A 10,604-nucleotide genomic window follows, 5' to 3' on the forward strand; every position below is an offset into this window, starting at 1 on the left:
CAGTGGAGGGAACGGGGCTGGGGGGGGTGGGGGGAGATGAGCTCTGCCCCCGCGGGGGGACGCGGGAGGGCTGGAAAGAGAAATTCTGGGAGCACAGGGACCCAAAGCCCCGCACCCAGGACCCCCAGTTGGCTTTTGCGACCCCAGTCTGGACCCACTGACCCTCCAGACCAGCTGTCACCTGAGAGGGAGCCGGCTCAGCCGCCCGGCTTCACCGTCTCGCCCGCGGCACAGAGCCTCTGCGCAGCGTCCCCGGGGGCGCCGGCCCTGGCCCCTGGCTGGCAGGCCCGAGGCCTCCTGTGAGCCGAGATGCTGTGAGCTTGTGAAGGGGATGGACGTGCACGTGGGAGAAGGGCATCAGTCACTTTCATTTCACTGAACATTTATGACACACCCCGTGCTGCCAGCTGGGTGCCCAGGAAACACCGCTAAGATTTGTCCCCCGTGGTCCCAGAGGTGAAGAAAAAAAATTGTGTTGAATAGATTATCAGAAACGTTCTCTTACGCTGTGTTATAGGCTGAACTGTGTCCCCCCCAAATCTCCTGTGTGAAGTCCTGATCCCCAGGACCTCAGAAAGTGACTGCATCAGGAGATGGGCCTTTAAAGAGGTGATTAAGCTTACACGAGGTCACTAGGGTGGCCCTGGTCCCGTTTGACTGGAGTCCTCTTAAGGAGATCTGGACACAGACACGCACAGAGAGCACCTCCGTGAGGACACAAGGAGGAGACGGGCGTCCACACGCTGAGGAGAGAGGCCTCAGGAGACCATCCCTGCCCACACCTGGACCTCAGACCTCGAGGCTCCAGACACAAAGCGAGTGTCTGCTGTGGAGGCCGCCCGAGCCCTTGGTCACGGCAGCGCCAGCAAACCAGCTGGGCTGAAAGTGCAGAGAAGGATTTTGTCAGCACAGTTCAGAAGGTCGTGTCCCCAGGTGGCCGCCCTCCGAAGCTGCATTTGCACCAATCTCCCCTCTTCTGGTGGCTGGGGCGGGGCAGGCGGGGGGGACACAGGACGCCACTAGGGCCCAGGTCGCCATGTAGAGTCACAGCCTCGACCTCTGAGTCCTTCGTCCCTGCAAGGAATCAAGAGTCGCCCGAACGCCCAGCAGACCCAGCACCAGCAGTGCCCGCGGAGACGCACGCAGGCCCCCGGCCTCCCGGCCCTCTGCCGTCTCCGCTGAGAGACGGGAGGCCCCGGAGGAGGAGGCCACTCCAACCCATGGCCGCGGGAAGGGCCACCGGGCTGGCCTCTGCCTCTGCAGTGATGTCACAGGGGCCACCTAGCAACGGGGCCCGGGCACACACGGGCAGCTCCCCGTGGGGAGTGGAAGCCGTGCGCTCCGTCTGAGGGCTGCGAGAGAGCCGGCGTCCTTTCCCACGACCTGAAGGCACAGAGAATGGAGAAGGACACCTTGGCCGCACACAGGAGACACCGGCCAGGCCCCGGGGCCCCTCCCTCGGCCATGGGCCCCGGACACCCCAAGGCAGCCAGCGAGATGGCCGAGCTGCAGAGGAGCCGGAGTGTGGGCGGCCTGCACCAGAAGGGAGACCCCCCCAGCTGCATCACGAAGCTGTGCAAGGAGCCAGGTGAGGGCCGGGGTGGGACAGGCGGGCAGCTCGCCCCTCGAGGGCCACACACAGCCCCGCACCGGCCCCGGCCCCTCTGCCCCTGCCGAAGATCCTAAAGGCCAAGTGGGCATGTCGGGCACGGAGGTCTGCAGGTGGCAGAGCCAGCCTGGGGCGGCGGGGGGCAGGCATGCAGGGGTCGGCCTGGGGCTGTGGGGGGCCAGCTAGAAGCTCTGCTGAGAGCAGGAGGAAAGGGGTGAGGACAGACAGAGACCTGGGCCCCGTGGCCTTGAGGGCATCAGGTACATCAGGGAGACCGCTGGCACGTGAGGGCCGGCATGGGACGTGCCTCGGGTCTATGACGAGGCCCCGGGGTGAGCCGCAGCCCCGCTCCAGAGCCGGGCCCTCACAGCCAGGGCAGCAGTGACGCCGCAGCGCTGGGAGCCGCCGGCCGTGCTTGGCAGAATGCGGCTTTTACACTGTGAAGTGTGCACGTTTATACCTGGCGTGGGCCCCGTCTCCCACTCTGCGTGTTTCTAACCCCGAAAGTGGGCCGTGGTGTGGCCGAAGGGAACGCCCTGGTCCTTAGCGGGCCTTCGCCTCGAAGGTCAGCTACCCAGGGCAGCAGGCCCTGAGCTGGCACCGGGCCCCCCCGCAGTGGTCGTTCTCCTGGGGGGGGGTGTCACGCCAGCGAGTGCCCTCTGCAGAGACCGACGTTTAGGCTGAGGAATCAGAGCACAGCAAGCAGGAAACGAGGTTTGTTTGTTCAAGCCCCAGGGGCGATTCTAGGCGGTCCTGGTGTAAAAGTACTTGCTCTTCTCTCCGCTTAAAAATCCAAAGCTGTGTTGTTTCTGGAGGAGGAGGAGGGGCTGCCAGCCGGTCAGAGCACAGGGGCCCTGGGTCTCCACCGCCTCTGACCATCAAAGTCCCAGCGCGGCCGCTCCTTCTCAGACGCGCAGAGGGGCCGCGCTCCCCAGAGAGGACACCAACCTACCACCTGCTCAGGAAGTCCCGCAGGCGGCCAAGGCGCGTCCAAAACGGTGCCGGCCACGGGCCTCCCCCGCCAGCACCCCTGGGTCCCCCGAGACTGGATGGCCGGCGGGGACGGCCCTGCCCCTGTGCACCCGCCCCCACTAGGCGCCAGGCCCGGGGGGCTCCCGGACCCTGTCCCGCCACGGCGCTGCCCGGAGCCGAGCCAGGGAGCCCGCAGGACGCAGGGCGGGCCTCGCCGTCCCGGGGCAACGTGCGAGGAGGCGCGGCCTCCGGAGCGAGGCCTCGACGCCCGCCTGACCCGCAGGCGCCCCGGGGCCGTGGGCGCGGGAGGCGGGGCCGAGGGAGAGGCCGGGCCTGCGGGAGGGGAGACCGCGCGCGTCCGCGGGTCCACGGCTGTGCGCGCCTGAGCCAGGCCCCGGGCTGGGACCGCACGCCCCCCAGCTGGGACCCCGCATCCCCCGACTGGGACCGCACGCCCCCCGACTGGGACCCCCGCCCCGGCCCCGGCCTCGCTGCCCGGAGCCCGCCGCCGAGCCTCCGGCCCAGGCCCCCCACGACGCCCCTGCTGCAGGGCTGCGTCCAGGGCGAACAGGGGGCTGTTCCCAGGCGTGGGCTCCAGGCCTCGGGCGAGCGGGACCTGCTGAACCCGCGAGGCGGAGGCCGCTCTCGGGCTGCGGAGGGAGCGGGGGGGCGCCCCGGCCGCGAGGTCGGTGGTGCCGGCGGTTCGGTTCGTGCCGGTGTCGGACCCTCCCCAGCCCACGCCCGCCCCGCCCGGCGAACCCTGACTTACAGGGGGCGTCTCGCATTGAAGACCGGGACCTGGGAGTGGTTTGAAGAGCATTTCGAGCCCAGCCGAAGAAAGGCAGCAAAGGAAATTCTCCCTTCACATCCGGGGGGCGAAGCTCCTGACCGCCTGCTCCTCCTCTCCTGAGCGCCCCCCCGGCGAGGCCCCGGCGCCCTGCGGATGCGCCCCGAACCCGGATACACACAGGGTCTTTCTTAGAAAGCGGACAGAGGGGGAACCCACAACACATTAGTACTTTCACTTTATGGTAAGGATGCAGTGGGAGAAGATGGGTGTTTCGCATCCCACAGCTGCTTTGGAGCAAAGAAAAACCCGGCTTTCTTTTTACCGATCCCTGTCTTCTTGCCAAATACACGTTAAAGAAGGAGCAGGATTTGAAGATCCATCTGGGCCAGCCCGTGTCTTCGAAGCCACACGCGCACACAAACACACAGACACGTGCGCAAGCACACACGGGTGCACACAGGCCGTGGCTGCAGAAGGTTCCCGAAGAAGCCCACCTCAGATCCCTGCCAGAGACCCCTGAGCCCGAACCGCTCGGGTCCTAACACCTGAGGTCAGTGCGGCGCCTTTCCCAGCGAGAGCCGCCAAGTTCTGATACATTCACCGAAGACCCGCAGTCCCCCCGCCTTTGGCCTCCAGGGCTTTGATTCTGAGCGGCCAGGGCCTGCCTGGGGACGGCAAGGCCGCGTCAGCAGACGTTCCAGAACCCGCGTGGCTGCTGCGGAGGACGGAGGACGCACACCACCTGGTTCTCAGCAGCAGGGAACTCGGACCAGAGACTAGGAAAGCGCGCGGGTGACCCAGCCCCGGCCCGGGTGCCGAGCGCCCGTGGGGCCGGGCACGTGGAAGCTGCCTCTGAGGGTAACAGCGCCGGGCAGGGCCAGGTCCCCACGGAGGATGGCGTGACGGGGTCGGGGGACACGGTCCAGGGAGGGGACAGCACGCAAGACCGCGAGGGCCCGCGACAACGCAGCCACAGAAGGCAGGGCGCCTGCCAGGAGCCCGGCCCCCACCCCCTCTGTCCAGCAGGTGACCTCAGCCTGGAAGGACCCTGAGTGGCCAGTGCGGCCACCACGTTCTGTAGGGGCTCCTCCGGGACTGGGGCTCGCACAGGCACCCTGGCCGGGCTCCCATCAGAAGCATCACTGAGAGCCTGGAGTCTCCCTGGGGCTGTGTCTGCATCGGGGCCAGGGGGCCAGGGTGCGTGTCGGGCTGGGACAGAGACCAGGATGCGCGGGGAGAGTCCGGAGCAGCTACGGGGACGGGCGTCTCGGGCGTCTCAGGCTCCGAGGCGGCTGCCCGGACACGGCACCTGGAACCTCGGCAACCTCAAGGTCCCCCCGAGGCCTCCCCCCGGGGTCTGCGAGCTCTGGGAGCAGAAGCCTGCGTTTCACCAGGAAACCATAGTCTCCCGCTCGGAGCTCTCGGCTCGCGACGTCCCACGCCGTCCCGCCGACGTCACCAGAGCGCAGCCACCCTGCCGTCGTTTACTGACCACCGCTCCACGCGTGAGGCGGGGGCCGGATCGTGAGCCCCTCTCTCCTCACCGGACAGAGACCTCTGCAGCCAGAGGACCCCCGCCCCGGCAACGCTCCTCAGAGGAGCCAGGAGAGGCACCCTCGACAGGCTCCCCGCTGGCCGCAGGCGGAGGCCCCCACCCAGCCCGCAGCTCCTGCTTCCGGTCCTGCCCGCCGCCCCCAGGAGCACGCGAGGGGTCCCCGCACCCGGCACGCTCACCTGCAGGCGCCACCGCGGGCCTCCCCCCGAGCTCCGCGGAGAGGCCAGAGGCCCTGCGGGGACCCTGCTGGGGGTGGACAACGCGGGCCTCAGCCCAGCAGTGGACCTTGGAGGCTCTGCAGCGGCCTGCTGAGTGCTGATGGCAGAGGCGGGCGGGCGGCCTCCTGGGCCGGGGGTGCATGGGAGCGTCAGCCAGAACCGCAGCGGCAGCACCCACGCCCTGCCCCCACGGGTGGCCCCTCAGTGTCCTCGCAGGCTGACCGCAGACCCGCTGGTTCCTTCTCAGAGTCTGACGATCAGGGGAAGGGACTCAGAAGCGAGGCGGAAGATGCCGGCTGGTGAGTGGCCTTGGGCCGGTGGAAGCAGCTTTGCAGAGACATGAGGAGGACACGGGAGGCCGGGGGGGGAGTGGGCGCCAGGGCCAAGAGCTGGAGGCCCAAGGGAGCCCGGGGCATCTGGAGAAAAAGGGGGGAGGGAGGAGGGTGACCCAGGGGGCTCTCAGGGTGGCAAACAGCCCCCCCACCTGGCACCCCCACCCCCTGCTGCACCCCGGCCCAGCATCTCGGGGCCGGATCCTGTCTCTGCAAACCTTCCCCCTTGGATCTCTGGAAAGAAGGCGTCTCGCCCGAGAGTCTGCCAGGGCCGCCCGGCATCCCTCTTGTGGGTGCGGGTCCGGGTGGCGGCTCTGCAGGGAGGCCAGCTCTGCAGCCCTGCCGCGTCCTCGTCCACTGTGCCCGCCTCTCTGCCCGCCCCGCCCCGCTCTGCTGGTTCAGGGGCACCGCACAGGCTCCAGGGCGGCCGTGCCCAGGAGGGAGGGCGCTGTCGTCTCCAAACCCCGGCTTCTGCCACCTGCAGCCAGGCAGACCCGGAGGAGGACAAGCAGCAGCGGCGCCGGGACGCCCCCGGGCAGGGGCACGAGGAGGGGGAGGAGGCTCAGCCAGAGGCCAAGAGCAGCCCTGAGGCCCGCGGCCAGGAGGAGCCGGACAGCGGGGAGAGCGCAGACCAGTGCACCCCGGAGGCCAAGGTCAGGCTGCGCGGCTCTCATGCCCACGCGCTGCCCACCCGGGTCGGACTCCTGCCTCTGCTGACCTGTTTGCTGTCTTCCTACAGGAAGAAGAGCCAGAGTCCATACAGCTGGGTGACCTTCTGGAAAAAGAGGCAAGAGCTTTTCACTTGAGTCACAGACGTCGGATGGGGAGGCCTGCTGGGCACGTGGACGCGCGGGCCGGTGTCCCCGGGGCGGAGCCAGGCTGCAGGCGGGACCAGGTCCCACCGGAGCTCCCTCGGCGCCCAGCGCTGCGCTCTCGGCCGACGCCGGGGCACCTTACGCCCAGCTTGCCAAACGGCACAGCCGCTGAGGGACCGGGGCCCTGGGCAGGAGGTGACCCTCAGCGCGACCGTGTCAGGGAACCCGCAGCCCCGGGCCTGCCGCGTCCCCAGGCAGCCACACTCAGGGACCCTCCCCAAAGGAGGCTTTCCTTCTCCTTCCCGGGCCTCGCGCGGGGATGGAGCGGAGCTGGGCATGTCTCCTGGGGTTCACACACATGGTGCTTGGACCCTGGGGGCCCCTCCACTCCCCAAAACACTTCTCCCAGGGTTGACTGAAGTGCTACCCCTGGAAGCACGTGCCGGGCCCAGCCAAGGTGCCTGGTCAGACACCTGAGGGCCGCCACGCCTGAGCCCGCGGGCCTTCACAGCTCACTGTGCAGCTCGGCAGCTCGGGGCAGAGAGACGGGGGTGGTCTGCAGAGGCAGAGTTCGGGTGCTTCCCGGGTGAGCAGTGGGCATGCAGGATCCGCCCGGCTCCGGACGTTGCTGGCTCTGGTTGTCACGAGGGGAAGGTGGGGGAGACCCTCTGGGTCCTCAGGGACCTGGTGGCAGGTGAGCAGGGAGGGTGGGGAGGCCACATGCCTGCTGCCTCTGCCAGAAGCCACCTCGCCAACCACGCTGCCAGCAGCTCCCAGCACACACAACCCAGACACTGGCCGCCACCGGCCTGGAGCGCGCGCTCCCTCCCAGGAATGCACGCTCCTCCCTGGCTCACCCACGCCTGTCACCCACACCTCTTTGGTTTCCATCCACAGAAACCATCTGTGTTTGTGGAGATTGATCTGGGAGACCGATCTGAGGAGGTAAAAAACCCAAAGCCAACCTGCCCCCCAGGAAATGCCTTGCTCGGGGCCACGTGGTGTCCCAGGAACGTGCCTGGCACGGTTTGCTGGAGGCTGAGGCGGAGATGGGGCCCCGGGGTTTGAAGACTGGGCAGAGGACCAGAGGGCACCTCGCCTCTTTCTCATTTTCCCTCTGCCAACCCACACACATTCCTGCACCACCAGAGACTCTGGGGCCTGGGTCTGTCCTCAAGGTGCCCAGGAACCCTGAGAACCTCCTGTGGGATCATGCTGGCATGGTGAAAAGCACAAGATGAGGAGTTAGGAGACCCGGCCTCCACATCCAGCTCTCTAGTGAACACTCAAACAAGTCACCCTCTCCATGCCTCAGTTTTCTCATCTGCAAAATGGGAATCTTAGTAGTACCCACAGCCCAGCATTGTTTTATGAAGCCTTCAGAACACTGCCTGGTACCCAGAAAGTCCCAGTATTGGGTACTGTCTTCACCACCTACACCACCACCATGACCATCACCATCATCATCACCATTACCACCACCATCACCACCATCACCACCACCACCATCACCACCACCGTCACCACCTACACCACCACCATCACCACCACCATCACCACCATCACCACCACCACCATCACCACCACCGTCACCACCGTTACCACCACCACCACCACCATCACCACCACCACCATCACCATTGTCACACCATCACCACCATTTTCTGTAAAATGAAGCGGTTGACACACTGACGTGATTGGACCTTTCCAACACAAATATTCTCCATTTCTCTGCTATAGTGAGCAGCCAGCTCTTTGGAAATTTTTTGAAATTTTCTGTTGCACATGTAAACCCCTACCTGGGGGTTGCTCTTTTCCAAATTACACCTTCTGTCTCTGCCCTCAGAACATGCTGTACAGTGAAGAGAGCTGGTTATTGACCCCCCACAAGTCTACCATGGGGGCACCCCATGGACACAGAAGGCCTCAAGGACACAAAAAGAATTGGCCAGGGGCAGAGCTGGGACATAAGGCCCACGTCTTTGGACAGAGGTCATGGTAGCTCACTTCAAGGGCACAGTGCCTTGGTCAGGGTCCTCTAGTTAGCGTCTGTCCTCAACAGTGCCCCGTCTCACGGGAGGATGCTCAGTGCAGTCTCCACGCCCCATCTCATCCCTGGGCAGGTCCAGCAGGTTCCGCCTTGGTCCCTGTCATGACCCCTCCCCGTCCCCTCAGCTGCTCCCACCGTGTCCCACAGGTGATCACGTGCGCCATGAAAGAAGAGAAGCGGTCCCAGATGGACGTGGGGGATTTGTCAGAGGACGAGTGAGTGAGGGGTTCACGCCTGGGCAGGTGGGGGGCTTTTTCTCCATCTCAGTTTCTGATGGGCAGAGTGAGCCCCCAGGCTTTCCCCTCCTCCTGGTCACACGAAGAGACCCAGGCATTTACTGTGGCTGGAGCGGTGCGGCAGGATCCCCTTGAGTCCCGCCTTACCCCCGGCCAGAACCCTCTCCCCACCCTGTCAGCCAGCGGAAGTAGGAGGAAGGGAAATGTGGGAGGAGGAAGAGAAGATGAACACGGTGGGTCTCTGTGCCGCGCAGCTCGGGTCACAGCCCTTGGTCCTGCAGGTGGTGGGGGCACCCCTCCCGCGTGGCTGCCGGTTCAGCCAGGTCGCGGGGCCTGGCGGGGGAGGCCCTTGTCCCAGCTGCCTCCACCCTAAGGGGTAGAGATAGTGAGGCTGTGAAGCGTGCTGGGAGCAGGCGAGATGCTCGCCCGAGGGTTGTGACCTACGGTGTTTTAAACGATGCACAGACACACAAGGAAGAAAACAGCAGTGCATCCACTTTGCACCACTGTGACTTAACAACCGCATTCATGTCTTGCTAATTTGCTTGCATGGTTTTAAAAGAAAAATTTCTCTATTTACTTTGTAAAACTGGTACACAGTCCCGTAAAATAAATGAAACAATGTGACATAGCACAGCACAGAGGAAAAGCTTTCAATGCCCAAGCGCCGCCTTTGGAAACAGCGGGGGCTCCATGGGAGCCCATGGCCCCGAAGGACGCTTGGGAGCAGAGGCCGCACCTCAGGGGACGGGGCCTTCCTTGGGCCGCCGTCCTGTGTCCTCAGCTGTGGCTTTTACAGCATCACAGCCCTCTGCTTCGTTGGCAGTTGCTGTTACTGCCTTTGCCCAGGTTGTGTGCTTCGGGGGCGAGCACTGCCATGAGGAATCGTCACCCCACATCTCTCCTGATCTCTGCTCACACAGCTGGCCACGCAGCTTGTAGCAAGGTGCCAGGGCTTCCGGCACACCCCAAACTACCCTCGACAGAGGAAGGTCTTTCCTGAGCAGACGTCTGTTTTCCTCATCATTTCTTAGTGGATGTGGTGCTGGATTCAGACACACCAGATGCAGCCTGCCAGCTCCTTTTTTGCCCCAGGCCAGGCAGGCGCCCCAGGCCCCCTCTCCTGGCCTCTGGTCTGGCTCCCCACGCCCAGGGCGCAATTGCCCCAGAGAAGCTGCAGACGGAACCAAGCCTCGGCTGCTGGAGGCCGCTCGGCCTCAGGACGGGTCTGCTCCCCGGGGGCCTGGCCCGGACACGTGCCCTCCTCACTGGCAGACTCGGTTTCCCTCGGCGCTGAGCTTCCTCTGTCCAGCAGCGCCCTCCGCACCCAGGTGCTAGCAGCCCGTCAGCTGCCCGCTGGGGGGCTTTGTGTGGCACTTCCAGCAAAGGGAAGGGGACCGCGTCCTCCAGAGGCAGCCTTGGGTGGGAGTGGAACCCTCAGAGCCCACCCCACGGGAGCAGGCACAGGCCGCGACACGCTGGAAGTGTGGGTCTGGGCACCGTCCACCTGCGACGCCTCTCCTCAGCCAGGCGGTGGAGGGAGGGGCCCGCTTGGACCAGCTGGGCTCCAAGGTCTCTCCTGCTCAAGGGGTCCCTCCTGGGCTGGAGAAACTGGAATGGCCGGCGGGAGGGCAACCCTAGCTCCGCACAGGGCCTGGGAGCTGCCTCTGGCTGGCACGCCCTCGGCCCTCCCTGGACTTGGCAGGATGGGGGGGGCGCCTCTCACCCCCTCCCCTCGGCCTCCAGGACCAGGACCAGCTGGGTGTGCTGCATCCCGTACTCCACCAGAAAGAAGGTGAAGGAGAGTTCATAGCCACCAGGAGAAGGTAATTCAGGCTTGGAGGCCCCCGGGGCCGAGGGCGTGCCTGGAGGGGCAGGAAGGAGAAAGGGGGAACCAGGCCGCTTCCTGGATCCCGTCCAAGACCTGCCCCTTCTGGCCAGTAACCGGGGTCTCCACTTGCCTCCTGGGGCCGGCCAACCGGGAGGTGAGGGGTGCAGACAGCGGCCCCGAGAGACACCACACGCCC

The 10,604-nt window shown here is 65.7% G+C and overlaps 1 protein-coding gene across 1 annotated transcript; it reads left to right on the top strand.

Moving 5' to 3' along the window:
- Positions 1-1,398: 1,398 nt before the first annotated feature.
- Positions 1,399-10,390, top strand: C14H13orf46 (chromosome 14 C13orf46 homolog). Its single transcript, XM_057707821.1, has 7 exons — positions 1,399-1,588; positions 5,392-5,443; positions 5,961-6,129; positions 6,216-6,263; positions 7,189-7,236; positions 8,489-8,556; positions 10,324-10,390. Exons 1-7 carry the CDS (start codon positions 1,399-1,401, stop codon positions 10,388-10,390), a joined length of 642 nt encoding a protein of 213 aa, XP_057563804.1.
- The last annotated feature ends 214 nt before the right edge of the window (positions 10,391-10,604 follow it).

The sequence above is a fragment of the Hippopotamus amphibius genome, chromosome 14 (genome assembly GCF_030028045.1).
Source record: "Hippopotamus amphibius kiboko isolate mHipAmp2 chromosome 14, mHipAmp2.hap2, whole genome shotgun sequence".
Lineage (NCBI taxonomy): Eukaryota > Metazoa > Chordata > Mammalia > Artiodactyla > Hippopotamidae > Hippopotamus > Hippopotamus amphibius.